The sequence below is a fragment of the Arachis ipaensis genome, chromosome B1, assembly GCF_059453495.1.
Source record: "Arachis ipaensis isolate K30076 ecotype BB chromosome B1, ASM5945349v1, whole genome shotgun sequence".
Lineage (NCBI taxonomy): Eukaryota > Viridiplantae > Streptophyta > Magnoliopsida > Fabales > Fabaceae > Arachis > Arachis ipaensis.
In genome coordinates, this window is record NC_142436.1 from 962,248 (window position 1) to 981,861 (window position 19,614).

Here is a 19,614-nt window from a genome sequence, read left to right on the forward strand (position 1 = left end):
TTCAATTGCTTTTCTTTAGTCCCCAAATTTTACAAACATATATCAGTCCTTAAAACAACTTTTGATAACAAACGTTAATGGAACGCTGACGTAAACAGTCAAATATCATGTTGAACTCTATAAAATATCATTTTAGTTCGCATTCAAATAGTCCCAAAACAACATAAAAAATTATGTTTATTAAAATATTTCCTCCCAAAACAAATAATAGGAGACTGTTTTTGGGTATTTAAATACCAAAATTAAGACTGCATAATTTTATAAGTTTTAGTGTGATATCCAACCGTTTATATTTGTACTCCATTAATATTTATATGTTAAAGATTATCTTATATATAAATGTGAATTTGTAAAATTTTAAAATTAAATAAAAATAATTAAAATTTTAAGAATTAAAATTTGTATGTAAATTTAAAAATCAAATTAAATATTAGCTCAAATTATACTTATTTAGGGGAGTAAAAAATTAACTAATGGAAGTTCAATAAATAAAAGAAAAAAAAAACTTATGCAATATAAATTTAATTTATTCGAAGAAATGGTACATATATAACATTTTCCAATAAGATACCAGTAAATACTAAACATTACATATTAATTATAACAAACAAGACAAATTAAACATCCAACCATGTAATACAAATACTCTCAGGCTTAGCAATAATACCCTCTCTAGTTGATATAGTGTCATATATATATGACATTATACGCCACTTATTATTGATCTCTATAGTCTTTTAAATACTGCATATATAATCATATATAATATTAATAATTACTCTCTCAGGATGATAATTACTTTTAAGGAAGAGTGTATCCTGCAAATAAAAAGGAGAATATGTTAGTTAATTATTTTAATTATTTTCCAAAGCAATATGAGTATTCAGAAAATATATAATTATTAGCATCTATCCCATATATTATTTCATGCCAGTGTCAGACAGTTAATAAGTATATTACTTTTTTTTTAATTTTTAAATCAACTTGTAAAATTTGCACACATATAATTAGGGTGAGCACGGATAGTGGGTACCTGATTACCTGTTCGAATTTGAACCAAACCAATTGGTTCGAGTATCGGTTTTGGGGGTGCGGAACTCGAACTAACCCGCGAACTAGATCATATAATAATTAAATAAAAAAATAAAAAAATATATATGGCTTTTTCCATTAGACAATGATTATTCATTATTAATATGTTTGAATTTAAATGAGTTTAGTTTTTAATGTATTTGGTGTTTAACATGTTTGGATTATCTTTATTGATGTTACATGTTTATTGTACTTGTTGAATTTTTAAGATAAAAATTTGTTTTTTTTTTATGAATTTCAAAGTCATCGGGTACCCAATTATCCGAACCGAACCAATCCATTCTTAATCGGTTTGGTTTGGTTCAGGTATATGTACAAAAAAATGCAAATCCAAACCAAATCGAACCAATTATATTTTGATCATTTTAGTTCTAATTTTTCCATAAATCCGAACCAAATCGACCCATCTACCCCTACATATAATGTTTGTGTAGAATAATGAAAATCCAACACATTCAACAAATCAAAATTTCTGCTACTACAGTAATTTACAAGTGGAACAAATCAATACTTTATGTAAAAAGCTATATCATAATATTAATATCAATCATATATTTAATCATTAATCTGCTGAAATATGTAATTAAATAATAGGTAATAGTATCTTGCTTTCATGCATGCTTTCTTATTAATTAAGCATTAATAGGTAACAGAGTTTTTGTTTCATACAACATCCTATATAACAACTAAAAATGTATGACTATTATTTAAACTACCAAATAAGATGTTTAAGATTTATTTCATAATTATGATCCAGCATACAAATTGTTAGGAATATTCATACACTATTTTTTCTTAAAATTTTGTAAATTTATTGGAATTCCTTTTTATATTATCAAATTAACATTAATCTCACCTCAGTCTTTTTTATAAGAGTTTATAACTTTATATTATCTATACAATAATAATGTTCAGTATTATATTTTATGAAATATAATTACAAAAAAGGTAACAAATATGTTATTATAAAAAACAGCAATACTATATAGCCGGTAAATATTATCATTTTTTGTTAGTTCTTAATTAGCAATAATTTACACCTATATTTATAGGAATTTTAATTTACACAAAAAAGCATATAATTTGCATCTATATTTATCAGAACTTACACATAAATCAATACAGCTTGCACTCACATTTTTCAGAATTTGCACATATGAATTAATAAAATTGATTTGTTATAGACAATTTAATATGGGTAAAATATATTTTTTGTCCTTAGAGTTTGACAAAAATTTTAAAAATATCCCTAAATTTTATTTTGTTTTAATTTTGTCCCAAAAGTTTTCGATTTGCATCAAATATACCCCTGACGGCTAATTTTTTAAAAAATTTAAAATTGATTCAACAACAATTTCATAAGAACAACCCCTCAACACAAGTAAATCAAGCACAATTTTCATATATTTTTTAGCCCCCGAGGGTATATTTAATGCAAATCGAAAACTTTTGGGACAAAATTAAAACAAAATAAAACTTATAGATATTTTTAAAACTTTTGCCAAACTTCGAAGACAAAAGATATATTTTACCCATTTAGTATTTATACTAATCAAATGATGATGATAAAAAATATTAAAAATTACTGACTCCGAAAAGTTTCTCATATCAAAATTTCTAAAAAAGTCAATATATTTTCAAAAATAAAATTAAAAAAATTCATTGAATTTCATTAATAAATTTCATCAAATTAAAAAAAAAAAAAAAACTTACTTCCACATTTCTTTCCAACAGGCCTGTTCCTAATGTTGCACCTCTTAGGGACAGTAATGGCAGTGGCAGGGTTGATCTTAGCCTGTTTGGCCAATGGTGACAAGAGCACAGCACAAAGACATCTTGGAGAGGTTCTAAGCAAAGCAGAAACCCTAGCACAACATGCTGGTGGCACTTTTGCCCTTACATCTTTTGTTGCACCCAAACAAGGACTTAAGCTTGCAGCTGCTGACCCTATTGGTGTCCTTCCACACTCTCCAGCACTCTCTACATTCTTATAATTATTTGATGTTAATAACAACACCATCAATGTCACAATTGTAGCTCTACTAATCATTGATGACTCCATAATTTCAATATATAGTATATAGCTTAGTTTGATATTAGTACATTGAATTGAGGCTTAGGAGAAGCATGTATATATAGTGTAGTTAAAGGGTTTAAATGGGGCCTAATTTTGCACTAGTGGGGTGGTTGTGATTTTTGAATATATGATATTCAACATATATAATCATAAAGTCCATTGCTATCTTAGCTAGAATGTTCACACAATGAGCAATTCAGCATATCTTAGCTTATAGAGTGTGATATATAGATTGCATCAAATAAAGACAAGGTATTGAATTTTGTTTCATAAGAAAAAAGTTGCTTTAAACCACCCCTCCTCATGTCTAGCACAAAAAATTTGATAGCGATGATAAAAGAAAAAATAAAAAAATAATGTGTTACTCAGGGACGGAGTTAGAGTAATTTTTAGGAGGGGCCAACATAAAAGTATAATTTTAGAAGAAAAAAAAATTAAAATTAAAGGAGGCTAATATAAAAATTAATGATTTTTATACATTAAAATTTTTAATTTGGGAGGCCATTGCCTCCCTTATCCAACACTTGCCTCCGTCCCTAATGTTGATGTTACTGTTCAGTATCTCTATATTATTTTTATCAGAAAAGATATAAAATATATTAATTTAGTGTTTTAAGACATAATATCTTTATTTATATTTTACTTGTCAAACACGATTTTATATTTCTGTATTTATATTTCAGTGTCTTCTGTTTATAAACGAACACAGCCTAATAGACACAACAAAAAATTTTCCTTTTTTTCTTCAGATATCCTCCCTAACTTTCTAAATCCCTTCAAGGTTTTACCACTTATACTAATATCAATTACCTAAGATGTCTCATTCTATTAGGAAGATTTAGAACTTAGAGAGGTGTAGATGTAATGAAAATACTAGGGTGAGCACGGTCGGATTGGTTCGGGTTTAAGGTGAAATTAGAATCGAACCAATTGAATTATAATTGGTTTAGTTTGGTTTGGATTTATATTTTTGTGTGTATATATCCGAACCAAAGCAAACCGATTAAAAATGAATTGGTTTGGTTCGAGTAATTGGGTATCCGATAAAACAGAAATTTATAAAAAAAAAAACGAAATTTTTATCTTAAAAATTATGTAAGTACAATAAACATGTAAAATCAATAGAAAAAAATTCAAGCATGTTAAACACTAAATATATTAAAAACTAAACATATTAAACATAAAATACATTAAACACTAAACACATTAAAAGTTAAATATAAAAGTGCAATAGAATGAAACTCAAAATCATTAAAAGGCATATATATTTTAATTTTTTTATTTAATTAATACATGGTCGGGTCTACGGGTTGGTTCGAATTTTACACTCCCAAAATCGATACCTGAACCAATTACTATAAAGAGCCATTGATTTGGTTCAGATCAGATCCAATTACCCGTTGGTTCTAGAATCAATTTAATTAATTCGGTTCGAATTCGAATGAGTAATCGAATACCCGCTACCCGTACTCACCCTAGAAAATACCTAATGTGAACATGGGAAAAGAAGTTGGCAAGGCTAAAACTTTGATGCACTGTTGGTAGCCTCATAATTTGCTCCACTATGCATGCTTAGCATATAAAACAAGTACACGTGGTTTTGTTTGCATGAGTGACTCACTATGCTAAGGGTAGAAACAAAAAAAGATCAACAAAATTTATTGGTGAAGCTATGCTTTTTTTTAATCTTTTGTTACATTTTTTAGTGCTCTATGCCATTGATTGCATTGGAAGCAATTAGGTGGTATAGGAGACAATAATAATGATGTTTTTTGCATTGTTGTTTCTAAATTATGATATTTGATTGGGATTGAATTAAAGAACTCATATTGCTTGGAAATTTCAATAGTGCAATTTTGTCATAAGCCAAATAAGATCATTAATTTGAAATTAATTGGCTTAGAGGTTGATTATAACACATTTCAATCTTAATTGAAATTCAATATTTTTTATTTTTCACAAAAAAAAAAACACTTATTTAATTAAAAAAGTAATATGATATAGATTGCATTTAAACATTTTGCAATAATTCAATATTTCAATCCAACAAGGTATTTCAAAAATAAAAAAAAATCAAAATTAATTGCATAAACTCCTAGCAACGTCCATACTTTCTTTTCTTTAACAGAAAATGAATATAATAGTCAAAATATTAATATATAATTCAACAATTGAAAGGCTAATATACATTCTATAACAATTACTAAATGATATTCTCTCCTCCACCCCCCTCTTTTTTTAATTATTATTTTGGTTGCTGATTTGTCACAATTTCATCTCAGTTGCCAAAAACATTATATTCGATGATTTTATTTTATCATTCAAGTTGCTTGTTGCTTAGGTAGCGTTTGTTTTGCGGTATTGAGATAGAGACAGAGAGATTGTGACTCAGTATCATGTTTGTTAGTTCAATACCTCCAATACCTCCAAAAAATAGGGAAACAGGGGACTAAAATTTTTAGAAATGGAGATTGAAAATTTAATAACATTTTATACCTAAAATATCCACATTTCAATTAATTAATTCCAATTTTACTCTTTATACAAATTAAATTAGAGTTTCATTATTGTTTCAATTTCTGTCTCCCACTTTACACCAAAAAAAAAATACTAAAATTTATTTTAATCTCTGTCTCTTAGTCTTAGTCTTTCTGTCTCTGTCTCTCCATCAAACACTACCTTATAGATTTAGAACTCTTCATAGGTGCTATCTTGGTAGGTGAAGAATGATAATTGATGTAGGTACTTATGATGGAGTCATTGCATCATTCTAATTTAGTTACAAAATATTATGCATGATTCATTTAATATTTTTCATTAAATGAAATATGAACTTCACTTAAACAAGATTAAGTTAATATAATATGATATCTCACTTCATATATGTAAAAAAAAATAGCTCATTGGCTCTTTTAATTTGCATGATAATATATTACAAATCAAAAAACATTATTCAAATTAGGGTATGAGTAGACACAACACTTCAAAGATTTGATTCAGTTAGTGAAACAAAATATTAAATCCTCAAAATGATAACTATGGTTTGGATTAAAGATACAAGATAGAATTATAGAAATCTTCCCTCAACTATTTCATATTTGGGGGTTTCAATAATCTTGAAACCAATAGGGAGCTAATCCTATCTAATTGAGAAACAACCTAGGTTGTCATAACAATGGTTATTTACAAAAGAAGGGAGAACAAAATCAACTATGGAAGTTGTGCATTCGGCTTGCGTTTTCGTTTTCTATTTTTATTTTTAATATTTTCTGCTTTTAGAATTTTGTGAAGAAAAAAGAGAAAACAAGAGGTGAAAACAGAAAACAATCATTTTTTTTCCTTCACAAAATCCTGAAAACAGGAAACATTAGAAATAAAAATAAAAAATGAAAACACAAACTAAACGAATGAATGTTTGCTAGCTAGAAAGGACTAACAATATGAGCCAATTTCAACATGAATTCGGGTACGAGGCGTCTCCTTGGAGGAGCCAAGGCATCTTTGGCGCGCGCATCAGGATCGTTAGCATGAATGTAGCTGACTAGATCTTCGAACATAGCATCCGTGCCACCTCTCATCGGATCCTGAAAGGTACAGATCAGAAGTAGATCACATAAATGGTTGTCTTGGAAACTGAAGGTAAATACTTGGCAAAGCTTGTCTATGAAAATGCCGAAAGGTGGACTCGACCAGTCAGTTACCTGAAGAAACACATCTGTATGAGTCTTCCCTTCATAGAGAATTGCTTCAGCTTTGACTCCAAGTTTTTTAAGAGTTTCAGCAAATGATGTACTGTGAAAAACAATAGCAAATTCAGAAAGAAAATACTCAATTTCATAACTCAAAAGAAGCAAACAAGTAGTGATTAAGGGTGTGTATGGATCATCTTATTTTGCCCGAAAATCAATTTTTAGCTTTTTCTTTTAAATGAGCTTCATACAGAATTACAATTCTTTTAATTCGATCGAATTAGTCCGTTATCAAACATAATAAAGAGTTGTAACATATAGCATATCCCGCAAATTCGATGGTCGCCGTTGAATTTGTATGTCTCTAATAGCTCGCAAACTTAAAACACCTCTTGAAAAAGGCTCAAGCTCAAACCTGGCATCTGATGGTATCGAATAATCTCCAGTGCCATGAAAAAGAACAATAGGAGGTAGCAGAGAAACAGCATTTGCCATGTTTGGATCTTGAACCATTACTTCTGGTGAAAAGCGTCGTAGGCCTTCCTCTCCTTCCATTATGCTGCAATATAAAAGGCATCATCTGAATCTCTAACATAACAAAAGCAGAGGGGTTCATGTTAAACATTTTAACACACTTGAAAACTAATTAAGTACATACCTTAAAAATATGGATCGATAAAGACCTCTGTTATGGAAATGATCTACCAGATTAAACACATTATACCTGTTTAGATGTAGAAAATAAAAAATAAACAAAAAAGATAAATGATGCAAATCTTAGTACTGAATTTGTTGAAGATCATGGCGTTTAAGCAGAGGGAAGGAAGAAAGGACTGAATAAGACAATGAATAATATGAAGCCAACAATGATTCGACATAGTGTGCTGTGTTGATGAATGACAAACACTAATCTTTGTTTATAATAATGATTTTATAAAAGTACATACCCGCCGGACAATCCAAAATAAGCCTTAATCCGAGAAAGACTCCAGGAAATACCCTCTTCTTTGGCGGCCTCTTTGATTGCCTGCTCCACAATCGCACATGCGGCAATATGCGCCCCAGCTGATTGCCCCATTAGGTAAATTCTATACAGAAAAAGAGCCATGAAAAATGCATTTAACCATTTATGCCATTAGGTAAATTATATAGCATAAAGCATACAACTCGCTAAGGAGAAGTGCCTCAACCCTCAAGAGTTGCCGGAACCAATCCAGTGACTTTGACTAATGAACGAACTTTGGAATTTAAGATATTTATCACTAACCTGCTAGGGTCACCACCATATTCTGCAATGTGATTGCACACAAATGAGATTCCTTCGGAAGCATCGGCTAGCATATCGCTCATGGTTCCCTGAGGAAAATTTCTGCAAGTAAAACGATATATGTAACAGTGAAACAGGAAGAATGAAGAAAGCAAGCATGATGTTGTGTTAAGGTGTAACATAGTTTCTCCAAAAAGAAGAACAATAGAGTTCACACAGAATTCAGGAACCATTACAAGCATATAACTAATTTCCGGAAAGGCCAATTATTTTCATCATAATGAATAACACACAATGTTCTACAATTAATACCAAGTTATAGCAGGTCCTACAGAATCTTGGTATATCATGAAAAAACTATTGAATCATTGGATAATGTATGATAAATTAGTAGCCATTAAAGCAACTGCATTACTGGAAAAGAAAAAAGAAATGGAAAAGAAGGAGATAACTTCGAAAGATTAATCCATCACCTGTAATCAATGCATGCCACAATGATATCTCTCTCTGATAACTGTTTTCCTAGAAGAGAACCCCATGCTTTGTAGCTGCAAAAGTACAAGAACATCAAAACTTGAAAGAAACGAGTTGGTGTATATAACAATTTAAACACATGAACCCTTCCAAAAAGAAACCATAAAATTAGTAGAATTCAATAACTTAGAGATTAAACAGTTTAGCCAATATTTAAATGAAGCATGAACATCACATACCCAATAATCCAGGCTCCACCAGTAATAAATGCGACAACTGGTTTTGGACCATTGCTATTTTTTGGTAAATACAAGTCAAGCCTGTAAAAGATAATAAAAATAATTAATAAAAGTTACATCACTTATCGAAATTTACAAATGCAAGAGAGGGGGGGGGGGAGTATAAATATAGCATACCGATTTCGTGGTTTATCTCCGTATACAATGCTTCTGCGTATCTGACTGGAGAAGAAATAGTAATAACCAACTAAAAACAAAAGAAAAAACACTTATGCTCCAATGATGATCATTATGAGAGATACTAATGCATTCAAACAAGAATCTGAACATATATATATATATATATTACTGAATTTAAACCTTGAATAACTCCTGGGAAAATCATAACTGCATAACAACCAAGTGCAAGGAATTGTATGATCCATTTGTAGCCTATCCTGAATAAAAATAGCAAATCAGAATGCATCGAAAACTTGTTATTTTAAAATATCCATGTCAAACAAACAAACAAACATTACAAAATATAGGTAATTAGTTAAACTCTCAAGTCTCAACCTAGCATTTTAACCATTACTTGTTAGCTATCAATTCACAATATTATAATTCCTAACAAGTATGAACTACTAAGTCAATGGAACTGCACAATAATCACTCATTCTAAGCAGAACCTGTGAAGTGTGAACTTATGAATACCATAACCTACTGAAAATAAGCGAACAAGACAAAAACCAATCATGCAAATTATAAAAAGTTTATAACGCTAATCAATACTCTAGTTCTGCCTTGGTACTCCATATGATAATACAAGCCTCGAAAACTTATGCTTATGGAAATCTCACAGTTCCAAATCTCAGTTTTCCTGCATATATGCTTCCAAGTATACAAACTCCCAAATCATGGAGACAAAATGCTTAAACATCATGCCAATTTTCCTTTTTCTTTTTTGATTTTTTGTTCAACACATGGACACAAATCCACTAGATCAATTCATTGACATGGACACACATTTAGTGATATAATTCCATACCCTTTAGATAGCAATTGCAACATATAACAGAGAAACAAGCACAATGGCTTTTCTCACCAAGGGAAACCTATCTACATCAATCAAACGTCACCATCACCACATCCTATCATTAACAATGCCAACCAACAAACCATTAAAATCTTAAATCCCTTTCAATCATTGGACTTAAGATGTTTATAGTTCCACATATGACCAACAGGATCAGCTACTATATCATTTTTTCTTTCAAATTATCGCCATTTCTTCAACTCATAAACCACATCCATAGACAATTCATCAAAATTCAAGTCCTTTTCAATGCAAATTCTACATATAACCAAACAAAAACACACACAAACAAAACAATAGATTAGATTAAGATTTGAGAATCATACCCAAGGTATGCCAGCATCGTCAAGAAAAGCCTTGTCAATAGAAATGTTTCAGATGCAACATGCCTAACTTCCTCACCAATTGAAGAAGACGAAAACTTTCTACCACCACCACCACCACCGCGACGATCACCATCGACGGTTCTGATTTCATTTCCATTTCCCTTGCCATTGCCACCACCACCACCATCGGAGATCGAAGGAAACGAATCCTCACTCGCATTGCGCCTTCTCCTCTTCTGACCACCGTTGTTGAAGCTCGACGCCTTTGGAATGTTTGGCTTGGAGGGCATAACGGTCTTTACGTTGGTGACGTCATCTAAAGAAGAAGAAGAAGATGCTGATGAAGAACGTTGAAGGAGCCTTGCAGAAGCGTCATCGGTTTCAATTCCTTTCACCACCATTATTGTTGTTGCATTAACAGATGAAGAAGAAGAAGAAGAAGAAGAATGAGTGCGACTTGGAATTGAAGAAATGGAAAATGGAGGTGAATGATCCAAAGCAATTGCACCCCTTTTGTTCTTCATAGATATCGGAAGAAGCGTCTTAGATGCCATTTTTATTTTTTTGGCTTTGTCTTTTCTATTTTTGGAGGGTTTATTTTTTGAAATTTTGTTTGGTTCGATTTGGGAATAATAATAATAATAATAATTTAAAAAGAAGGGTTTTTACTTTTTTAGTCACCAAAAAACAGAGAATATGGAATTTTGAGGATAAGAGGAAGTTGGGACAACTGTTAATTGGGACAGTTGGGTTGTGAAATTGAGAGAGAAATTTTAGGGTTCTGGGAAATTGGGGATTCAGAAGAATGAAGAAGGAAGAAGAAGGTGCTTACTTTGTTGATTGGATTTCATAGCTGCAAATGTGGGGTCCACTTAAGTTTTTGAGTAAAAGACAACTGTAACAGATAACTACCAATTTTTGAGCTCTAATTTTTTTTGAATTATTCTTCACATACAAGTTATTTACACATACAAGTTTATACAAGTCATTTATATTATATTATTTAAAAATTTTTGGTGTATATGTATTGATAAGTTTTGTATAATTCAAAATTCTTCTTTTTCTTTCTTGCATTATAAAAATGAATTTTATTAAGTTAGGGTTAACTTATATAAACTTGTATGTCAAAAAGACTTGTATGTGTAGCAAGTCTCATTTTTTTAGGATAAAATATATTTTTTGTCCTAAAATTTTAAAAAAAAATTTAAAAATATTTTTAAATTTTATTTTATTTCAATTTTGTCTCAAAAGTTTTTTATTTGCATCAAATATACTCCTACTGGTTAAATTTTTAAAAAAATTAAGATTAATTTAACAATAATATATAAAAATTATGCTTGATTTGCTTGTATTGAGAGTTGTTCTTATGAAATTGTTGTTAAATTGGTCTTAAATTTTTTGAAAAATTAGCTGTTATGAGTATATTTGATGCAAATCGAAAACTTTTGGGATAAAATTAAAACAAAATAAACCTTAGGAATATTTTTAAAACTTTTATCAAATTTCAGGAACAAAAAATATACTTTATTTTTTTTATTAAAAAAATTGCGTTAATAATTTCTTCTCCTTTAATATTCTAGAAATTGTAAAATAGGATGTATTGGAAATTCTAAAAAATTACACAAATATCAATTTATATGATGTTTGCATTAGTTGATGACTATTTCAATTTTTTACTTAAAAGCTTCTTATTATGTGGTTGAATTATTCTTTTTCAACTTTGATGTCTTGTAATTTTTATGTTGTTTTAAAAATTGATATTGAACTTTCAAAATTATATTGATAAATTTGTGCTTTTTATTACTCTTATCGTAGATATAACTTCATACTATTATTATTATGAAACATTAAGTTTGAGAACTTAAATGATAAAATATTATACAAAATAATTTATAAAGTGAGCATTTTTTTTTTCGTGTGAGAAGTGAACATTTATTTCAAAGTCCTTCGCCCATACGCTTTAATAACATGATTAAAATATTAAATAATTTATAAATAGACTTAGATATCCAATAATAATTTATAACATATTTGCAAGAAACATGTATGGATAAAATCATAAAATACAGCTTGGCCTTTGCTTATAGGAGCATGCATCTGTCTGTGCATTGATCCATAGCAGTTTGCAAGCTGGAATTGCTTATTTGTTTTTTTTGTTTCTATTAGGCCTCACCCTTGATTTTATCTATCTATATAATTTTACATTCATGTTAATAATTATCAAAAAATAACTATTAAATTAGTTATTTATATAAAATATTTATTAGAATATAAAATATATATTAAAAAATAATTAAACAACATATATATTTATATATATAAGTATATTAGTTATTAATTTGGGTAAATTACCAAAAATACATTCGAATAATTTTATCGTTGACAAAAATGTGTCTGAATTTTGCTATCAACAAAAATGCTCTTAAATAATTTAAAAATGTGACAAAAATATGCAACATTAAATATGTATTTCTCAAAAGATGCTTTAGAGATTGAATTTTGATACGATTTTTTACAAATATATTAGTTATTAATTTAGAATAATTGTTATTTTATATTATTTTAGGATGGTTTAGTCAAATATATCATTAGAAACATTATTGGATATAGTTCATGGATATAGTTCATGAATTGTTATTCTTATTGTGTAAAATTAAGATACTATTACGTTAGTACTGATTAATTTTATGTCTTTTTATTAGTTATTTTTAAAATTTAAGATTTAATTATTCTTAAAATGTTAATAAAGATATATATTTTAATTTTGATTATAGATTTTTGATTATTTTATATTATTTATTTACATAGGACCGATTTTATTGATTCATTCAATTAATTATCAATAAATTAATAGTATGACCGATTCAATCACTGATTTAATTATGTCAACTATGATTTCAATAGCATATTTGATTTTTCATTTAGTAGTTTCAAAATGAAAACACAAACTAAAGAGTAAAGACATGTTAGCTCTTATCAATATATATATATATATATATTTTTTTTTTTTTTGACGTATCAATAATTCAAGTAGAAGCATTAACACTATAAATTCGGCATTTTTTGGGTCAGTCAAAATGGGCCTATCCAAAATTGTTAATTATGACGTTTTTGGTCAGGAGGCGCAGTGATTGTTAATTGTTTAAACTTACTGTTGGGCCTATCCAAAATTTTGCTTTCTTAACAAAAAAGGAAACAGAGGCATTAGTTTCTTTAGGAAGGGTAAAGAAGTAAACTCAAGTTATTAGTTAGGATAATACTAGAATTTCACGTATTTTAATTAATTAATAAATTAATTTGTAATGAAAGGGTCCATTTTCCCTAACCTTGCGAAAAACCGGATTAAAGCCTCTCACAACTAGTCCCAGCTCTCGCCGTCACCGCCTGCGCCTCTCCGGTTTGCCGCCGCATCCGCTGCCGCGCTCGTTTCTCGTTCTTCTGTTCTGTATGCAAGATTCGAATCTGTTTCTGTGCTGCTTCCGTTCTTCCACTTCCGTACGCTGCTCTGCTTCCTCTTTTTTGCTACTTAGCTTTTAGCTGATAATGATTGTGTTGTTGCTTCTGCTATAAGTGAATCTTTGCAGTGCATTATTGAATTGTAGCTGCTATAAGTGTTGTTGTTGCTTCTAATTTAGTTATTTATTGTTGCTGCTGCTGCCGCTGATAATTTTATTTATACCAATTCCTATGAATCTGAACTTGTTCTAAAGGTTAAACTATGTATGCTTGTTAAAGAAAATTGGATTATGCATTGATAATAGAGCCAAGAAGTAGTATATTTGGAACATTAGGCAAGAAAAGAAACAAAAAATCATTGAATTATTTAGCAATAGCTTAGTGTCAGCATAAGATTTTGTATTGTATGATTATCGTTGAAGCACGTTTTCTGGTGTAAAGCCAAAAATTGAGGTTGTACAAACTTTTGATTCATTCTATAGATGGTGTTATGGCAATTGAGTATGATCAAGTTTTGCTGTTAGATTGCTGTATTAGAACTAATACTACATACCAGAATATCTTTAACTTGCAGTGTGCAATTTGATATTTATTTCTTCTTGCCATGTTTGATGTCTAGTGTCTAGTCCAGTTTTCGGAAGCTTGGTTTCCCCAACCAGCTACTCTTAATACCTGGTGATTTGTGTGTCTCTCTCTCTGCCACAGTTTTTGTTGTCGGAACAAAACGGAGTTTTGTTGTTGATGTTGCTCAATATTAATCTTCCATGTGGTTTAGCTTCAAGTTCCCCATCACCAAGTTCACTCACAGCTCCAAGTTCAAATTCAAGTTTGCTTCAACTGCTGCACTTGCACACTTCAATGTTTCACACACCGATTTCAGTGAAAGTGAGGATTATTCTTCTTCTTCATCTTCTTCTTATTGTAGCAGCAATAACATCACCAACGACAACATAAAAGAAGAAAGTTTTCACATTGTGAAAAGTTTGCAGAACGATCCTTCTCTTGCTTTTTCACTCTTCACTCAACTGAAGCAACAACAGTTTGTGGGGTTCCCTGAGAACATTTCAACCTATGCAGCAATCATCAGGATTTTCTGCTACTGGGGCTTGAATAGAAGGTTGGATTCCGTGTTCCATGATCTTATTGCACTGTCTAAACAGCACCCTTCATTTGAAATCCATGACTTGTTTGAGTTACTATTGGATGATGGTGCTGTTAATGGTGGGAATCACAATTACATGCTTAGAGCAATTGATGTGTATGTTAAAGCTTGTGTTGTTCTTAAAATGTTTGACGAGGCCACTGATTTCTTGTTCCGAACTAGGAGGCGCGGTGTTGTGCCGAATATCCTTACTTGTAACTTTCTTATAAATAGGATGGTTGAGAATGGTAAGGTTGATATGGCGTTGGCAATTTATAGACAACTCAAGAGACTTGGTTTGTGTCCTAACCATTACACTTATGGTATTGTGATAAAGGCATTCTGTAAGAAGTGTGAACTGGAAGAGGCAGCTTATGTGTTCAAGGAGATGGAAGAAGCCGGGGTAAGGCCTCATTCGTATTGTTACACGGCTTATATTGAGGGGCTTTGCAAGAATATGAGGTCCACTTTGGGATATGCCATCCTCCAAGCATGTAGAAGGGAGAATGTCCCTGTAGACCTTTATGCTTACATAGTCGTTGTCCGGGGGTTTTGTAGTGAGATGAAGTTGGATGAAGCCGAGAGTGTGTATTTAGATATGGAAAAGAAGGGGTTGGTTTGTCAGGTGGATGTTTATTCACCATTGATCTATGGGTACTGTAAAAGTCATAATCTGCTTAAAGCTTTAGCCCTACATGAAGCCATGCTTTCAAGAGGTATAAAAACGAATTGTGTGATTGTTAGCTACATCCTCCAGTGCTTGGTTGAGATGGGCCTTACTATGGAGGTGGTTGAGCTGTTCAAAGAATTGAAGGAATCAGGCATGTTTCTTGATGGGGTGGCCTACAACATTGTATTCAGTGCTTTGTGTAAGTTGGAGAAAGTGGACGATGCAGTGGACATGGTGGAAGACATGAAAGCTAAGCGTATGGTTTTAGATATTAAGCACTATACAACCCTTATAAATGGATATTTCCTTCGGGGTAAACTTGTTGATGCCTTTGCTATGTTCAAAGAAATGAAAGAGAAAGGTTTGAAGCCTGATATTGTCACATATAATGTAATTGCTGCTGGTTTGTCTAGAAACGGCCAGGCTCATGATGCAATTGACCTTTTGGACTATATGGAGACTCAAGGTGTGAAGCCAAACTCCATTACACACAAGATGATCATCGAAGGTTTATGTTCAGCGGGGAAGGTAGTGGAAGCCGAGGCATATTTTAACAGCTTGGAAGATAGGAGCATTGAAGTCTATTCCGCCATGGTGAATGGCTACTGTGAAGCAAACCTTATCGGAAAATCCTATGAACTATTCCTTAATCTGTCAAACCAAGGAGATATTTCTAAAGAAGGTTCCTGTTTTAAGCTACTTGATAAACTCTGCATGGCAGGTGACATCCACAAAGCTATTATGCTGCTAGACACAATGTTGGCTCTTAACGTGGAACCTAGCAAAATAATGTATTCTAAAGTAATAGCTGCTATGTGCCATGATGGGAAATTGGAACATGCTCGTTCTTTGTTTGATTTTTTCATCAAGAAAGGATTTATGCCTGATGTAATAACTTACACAATTATGATAAATACATATTGTAGGATGAACTACTTGCAAGAGGCCCATGAACTCTTTGAGGATATGAAGAGAAAAGGGATAAAACCTGATGTCCTTACGTATACAGTTCTACTTGATGGGAACTTGAAAGCAAATTTAAGAAGGCATTTCTTGTCTCCAAGTGGAAAAAGAACATGGGACGTTTCTTCTCTCTGGAAAGAGATGCAGCAAATGGAAATAACTCCAGATGTTGTTAGTTACACTGTGTTGATTGATGGTCAAATAAGGGCGGCTAACTTTCAAGATGCCATTAGCCTCTTCGATGAAATGGTTGACAGAGGATTACAACCAGATACTGTAACATATAGTGCTATGATTTCTGGCTTTTGTATCCGAGGGCACATGGAGAAAGCTGATACACTGCTTAAGGAAATGTCTTCCAAAGGAATGACACCAGGATCTGATCTCATCTCGGCTTTTGAACGTGGTATTGTGAAAGCTAGAAAGGTTCAATTTCGAAAGTAATCAATCAGTATAGACGGTTTGAGCTTCGGTTTGTCCGAAGTCTTAAAGTATATCAAGTAAATACCCAAAGGTGAAGTAAAGTCCAAGATGCTGTTAAGTAATTTGTGAAGACTTACTGAATTATAGTTGTTTGATTATTGACCAAGAGATTGTGTTTGCTTATACAGGTTTGAAAGAGAAAAGCCTTGTGATTTGATTACTAGGAAGTTGTTGTGCATAGGTATGGATCTACAGTATATGAGTTAGAATGACATGTAATTATGAAACAATTGACACAGTGTTTTGTGCAGTACATCGTTCACAGAAAATTCTTAAGAAAGTTGCAGTCAAAGTTGAATCAGGTGAAGACTAATGCAAATGTGTTTCTTCAGGTAATTGATTAGTCTACTTTTCATTTGGGAGTATAAGGTTTCTCCTTTAATAACCGAAACTACAGTGACCACAGAATTTTGTACTACTTTTTTACAATAAATTGACTATGGACTTTCCTCCATAAGTAGAGAGGCTGTTTTGATATTTGAACTTGTGATCTAGACAAAAACTTTACCACTCCACCCAAGATTATTGGAAAGTATTAGGAATATATAAATCTTCAAGAAAAAAGAAAAGAAAATTGCATTTAACTTGTTTAGTCCTTGGCAACTTTCATCTGCACTTCCAAAATTTTATGTTTACCTCAAGAAGTTGTTTGGCCCCTTGTATCTGGTGCTATTATTAAGTGTAAAGCCAAAGTTGAGCTTTCTCAATAGGAACTATGAAGATTAGTGCATTATCTAATTTCATTATATCTCTACTCTTTTTCCTTTGTCAATTAGAGATTCCTTGTGCACCCTATCTAACACCTTGTTTTTATCCTTTTGTTACTAGCAAACTATTATAGCATCTAACTAAAAAGGCTCATCAATTAACGGCTTAGCTGCAGTCAACGTTATCTCTCACCCATTATCACATGCTAATTTTTATGATAACAAATTTTCCCTTGGATGAGTTCCTTGTGTAATTTTAATCAACTGTATAAAAAGGAGACACCTTTTCTTCATATGGCATTTGGGTCTACCGAGTTTAAAGTGCTAGTAAGGATGTTTGTGATTACACTCGGATCTATAGATCTATAGATATGTGTTTGTCAGTAATAGCTTCCCATGCTTTTCGTTCCTTGCTTTAATATTGAAGTTTGAATCCCATGCAAACACAGTTCAAAGTTCAAACTCCTAACCAAATTAAGCTATTGATTTCGAAAATATCTAAAATGAGTAGCCTAACTTTATGTTGTTTGACGGAGTATTAAAATGAAAGTTAATGTAAACATTTTGTTGGATCTCTTGACATGACCAAAAACCATAAAGTCATCTGGATCATTGTACAAAATATTATTGCTTACTACCAAAAAGCCATTAATTACCATATTTAAAACTTGTTTTATTTCGATACTTTGTTATTTTCTTTTGCAGGCTTGTGTTGTATTTTCCTTAAAACAATGGTCCAAGACCATTTGTTGCTGTAGTTACTGATTTCGCTGGATTATCAGGTATTCAGGTATGTAATGTACATGTACATGCTGCATTTTCAAAAGTGCTTTTTGTTCTGTGTGAAATGGAAAGATTGGCTCACCTTATCAATACTTATATTGAACACAACACGTGGAAACCAATTAAAATCAGTAGGAATGATCCTAATTTACCTCACTTGTGCTTTTCAAATGATATTATTATGTTTGTCATGGTCACTTATGAGCAAGTTAACATCATCAAAAGTATGCTAGAGATTGTTCTGCAATGGTTCTATTAAGAAAAATTAATTCAAAGTCAGTCTTGCATTTTCTTTTTCTAGTCAGCTAAGACAAGATTTGAGCGCTCGAGACTAGAAGCTCAAGCACCTTAAGGATTATTTTACCAAGGAGATTTTAAACCATGGCTAGACACGGTAGGAACCTTATTTCTCTCTTGCGTGCTGTCGTCGTCGAGAATAATACCAAATTACTAGTCCTCTTCTTAAAATTGCACTGCAGGATCATATCTTTGGCTAAGGACTATGTTAGATATCACAAGGGAAGTTTCATTTTGGCTTGGATGTAAATTTAGGATCTTGTTTGGTAACCAAAGCAAAGCTGTGGAGTATTTCTTAGGGCTTGTGTATTTTTGTAGAAACATGGACCATAGGTCTTGTGGTGACGCCGCGAGTAATCTAGGGCTACGCAGTGTCTCGTCTGGCTATAAGGGAATTAGCCGACGACGGTGAGTTGTAGGTGGATGCAAACCTTATGCCGGGAAGCTAACATGCGCGTGGACGAGTTGGCTAGTTTAGGTCATGGTCTGCCTAAATGTATCTCCATTTTCGGAGTAATTTTTTGTTGTTAGTAACCATGGAAGAGCAGTTGTTCCACCCTTTCTTTTTCCCCACATAATTTATGAGTATTATGTAGGTTTCACCCACATTTTTTATGGTCATTATTCCTTTTTTTTTTTTTTAAACCAAAGATATGAGTCTCGAACCCGCAACTTCTTAATTGAGTATGGAGAGACTATGCCATTTGAGCAATTACTCATTGACTATGGTCATTATTCCTTGCGAAGGAAGAATCACTCTCTCTTGACGAGTGTACAATAAATTTTCCATAACATTCTTAGGAATAATATATATGCTTAAAATTTGTAATGTGATTTACTTCATTCTTTTGTCAAATATTATTTATTTATTTATC

The 19,614-nt window shown here is 31.5% G+C and overlaps 3 protein-coding genes across 6 annotated transcripts; 1 reads left to right on the forward strand and 2 right to left on the reverse strand.

Annotated features, from left to right (window-relative positions):
* Nucleotides 1–506: 506 nt before the first annotated feature.
* On the reverse strand, nucleotides 507–3,213 carry LOC107627256 (Bifunctional inhibitor/lipid-transfer protein/seed storage 2S albumin superfamily protein). Its single transcript, XM_088500754.1, has 2 exons — nucleotides 2,806–3,213; nucleotides 507–818 (listed from the first exon to the last, which is right to left on the reverse strand). Exons 1-2 carry the CDS (start codon nucleotides 3,152–3,154, stop codon nucleotides 802–804), a joined length of 366 nt encoding a protein of 121 aa, XP_088356880.1. The 5' UTR covers nucleotides 3,155–3,213; the 3' UTR covers nucleotides 507–801.
* A 2,928-nt stretch (nucleotides 3,214–6,141) lies between these two features.
* ICME-LIKE1 (alpha/beta-Hydrolases superfamily protein) lies at nucleotides 6,142–11,088 on the reverse strand. Its single transcript, XM_088500755.1, has 11 exons — nucleotides 10,240–11,088; nucleotides 9,199–9,275; nucleotides 9,016–9,085; nucleotides 8,839–8,919; nucleotides 8,599–8,673; nucleotides 8,126–8,227; nucleotides 7,806–7,946; nucleotides 7,517–7,582; nucleotides 7,274–7,417; nucleotides 6,871–6,961; nucleotides 6,142–6,753 (listed from the first exon to the last, which is right to left on the reverse strand). The coding sequence occupies exons 1-11, from the start codon at nucleotides 10,791–10,793 to the stop codon at nucleotides 6,592–6,594; spliced, it is 1,563 nt and encodes a 520-aa protein (XP_088356881.1). The 5' UTR covers nucleotides 10,794–11,088; the 3' UTR covers nucleotides 6,142–6,591.
* Nucleotides 11,089–13,521: 2,433 nt separating this feature from the next.
* LOC107627419 (Pentatricopeptide repeat (PPR) superfamily protein) lies at nucleotides 13,522–19,389 on the forward strand. 4 transcript variants are annotated; one of them, XM_016330277.3, is made up of 7 exons: nucleotides 13,522–13,734; nucleotides 14,401–16,983; nucleotides 17,081–17,133; nucleotides 17,204–17,284; nucleotides 18,365–18,449; nucleotides 18,744–18,836; nucleotides 18,922–19,389. In XM_016330277.3, exon 2 carries the CDS (start codon nucleotides 14,460–14,462, stop codon nucleotides 16,911–16,913), a length of 2,454 nt encoding a protein of 817 aa, XP_016185763.1. In that variant the 5' UTR covers nucleotides 13,522–13,734; nucleotides 14,401–14,459; the 3' UTR covers nucleotides 16,914–16,983; nucleotides 17,081–17,133; nucleotides 17,204–17,284; nucleotides 18,365–18,449; nucleotides 18,744–18,836; nucleotides 18,922–19,389. The 4 variants fall into 4 exon arrangements, with proteins under 4 accessions (XP_016185763.1, XP_088356883.1, XP_088356884.1 ...); XM_088500757.1 differs by having other exon boundaries at nucleotides 18,365–18,441; nucleotides 18,922–19,347; XM_088500756.1 differs by having other exon boundaries at nucleotides 13,546–13,734; nucleotides 14,315–16,983.
* The last annotated feature ends 225 nt before the right edge of the window (nucleotides 19,390–19,614 follow it).

Coding starts and splice junctions, on each gene's coding strand:
- LOC107627256 (XM_088500754.1), bottom strand. CDS start 3,154: ATGGAGTCATCAATGATTAGTAGAGCTACAATTGTGACATTGATGGTG.
- ICME-LIKE1 (XM_088500755.1), bottom strand. CDS start 10,793: ATGGCATCTAAGACGCTTCTTCCGATATCTATGAAGAACAAAAGGGGT. Junction 9,276..10,239: donor ACGATGCTGGCATACCTTGG/GTATGATTCTCA, acceptor ATTTTTATTCAG/GATAGGCTACAAATGGATCA. Junction 8,920..9,015: donor GGAGATAAACCACGAAATCG/GTATGCTATATT, acceptor TATCTTTTACAG/GCTTGACTTGTATTTACCAA.
- LOC107627419 (XM_016330277.3), top strand. CDS start 14,460: ATGTGGTTTAGCTTCAAGTTCCCCATCACCAAGTTCACTCACAGCTCC.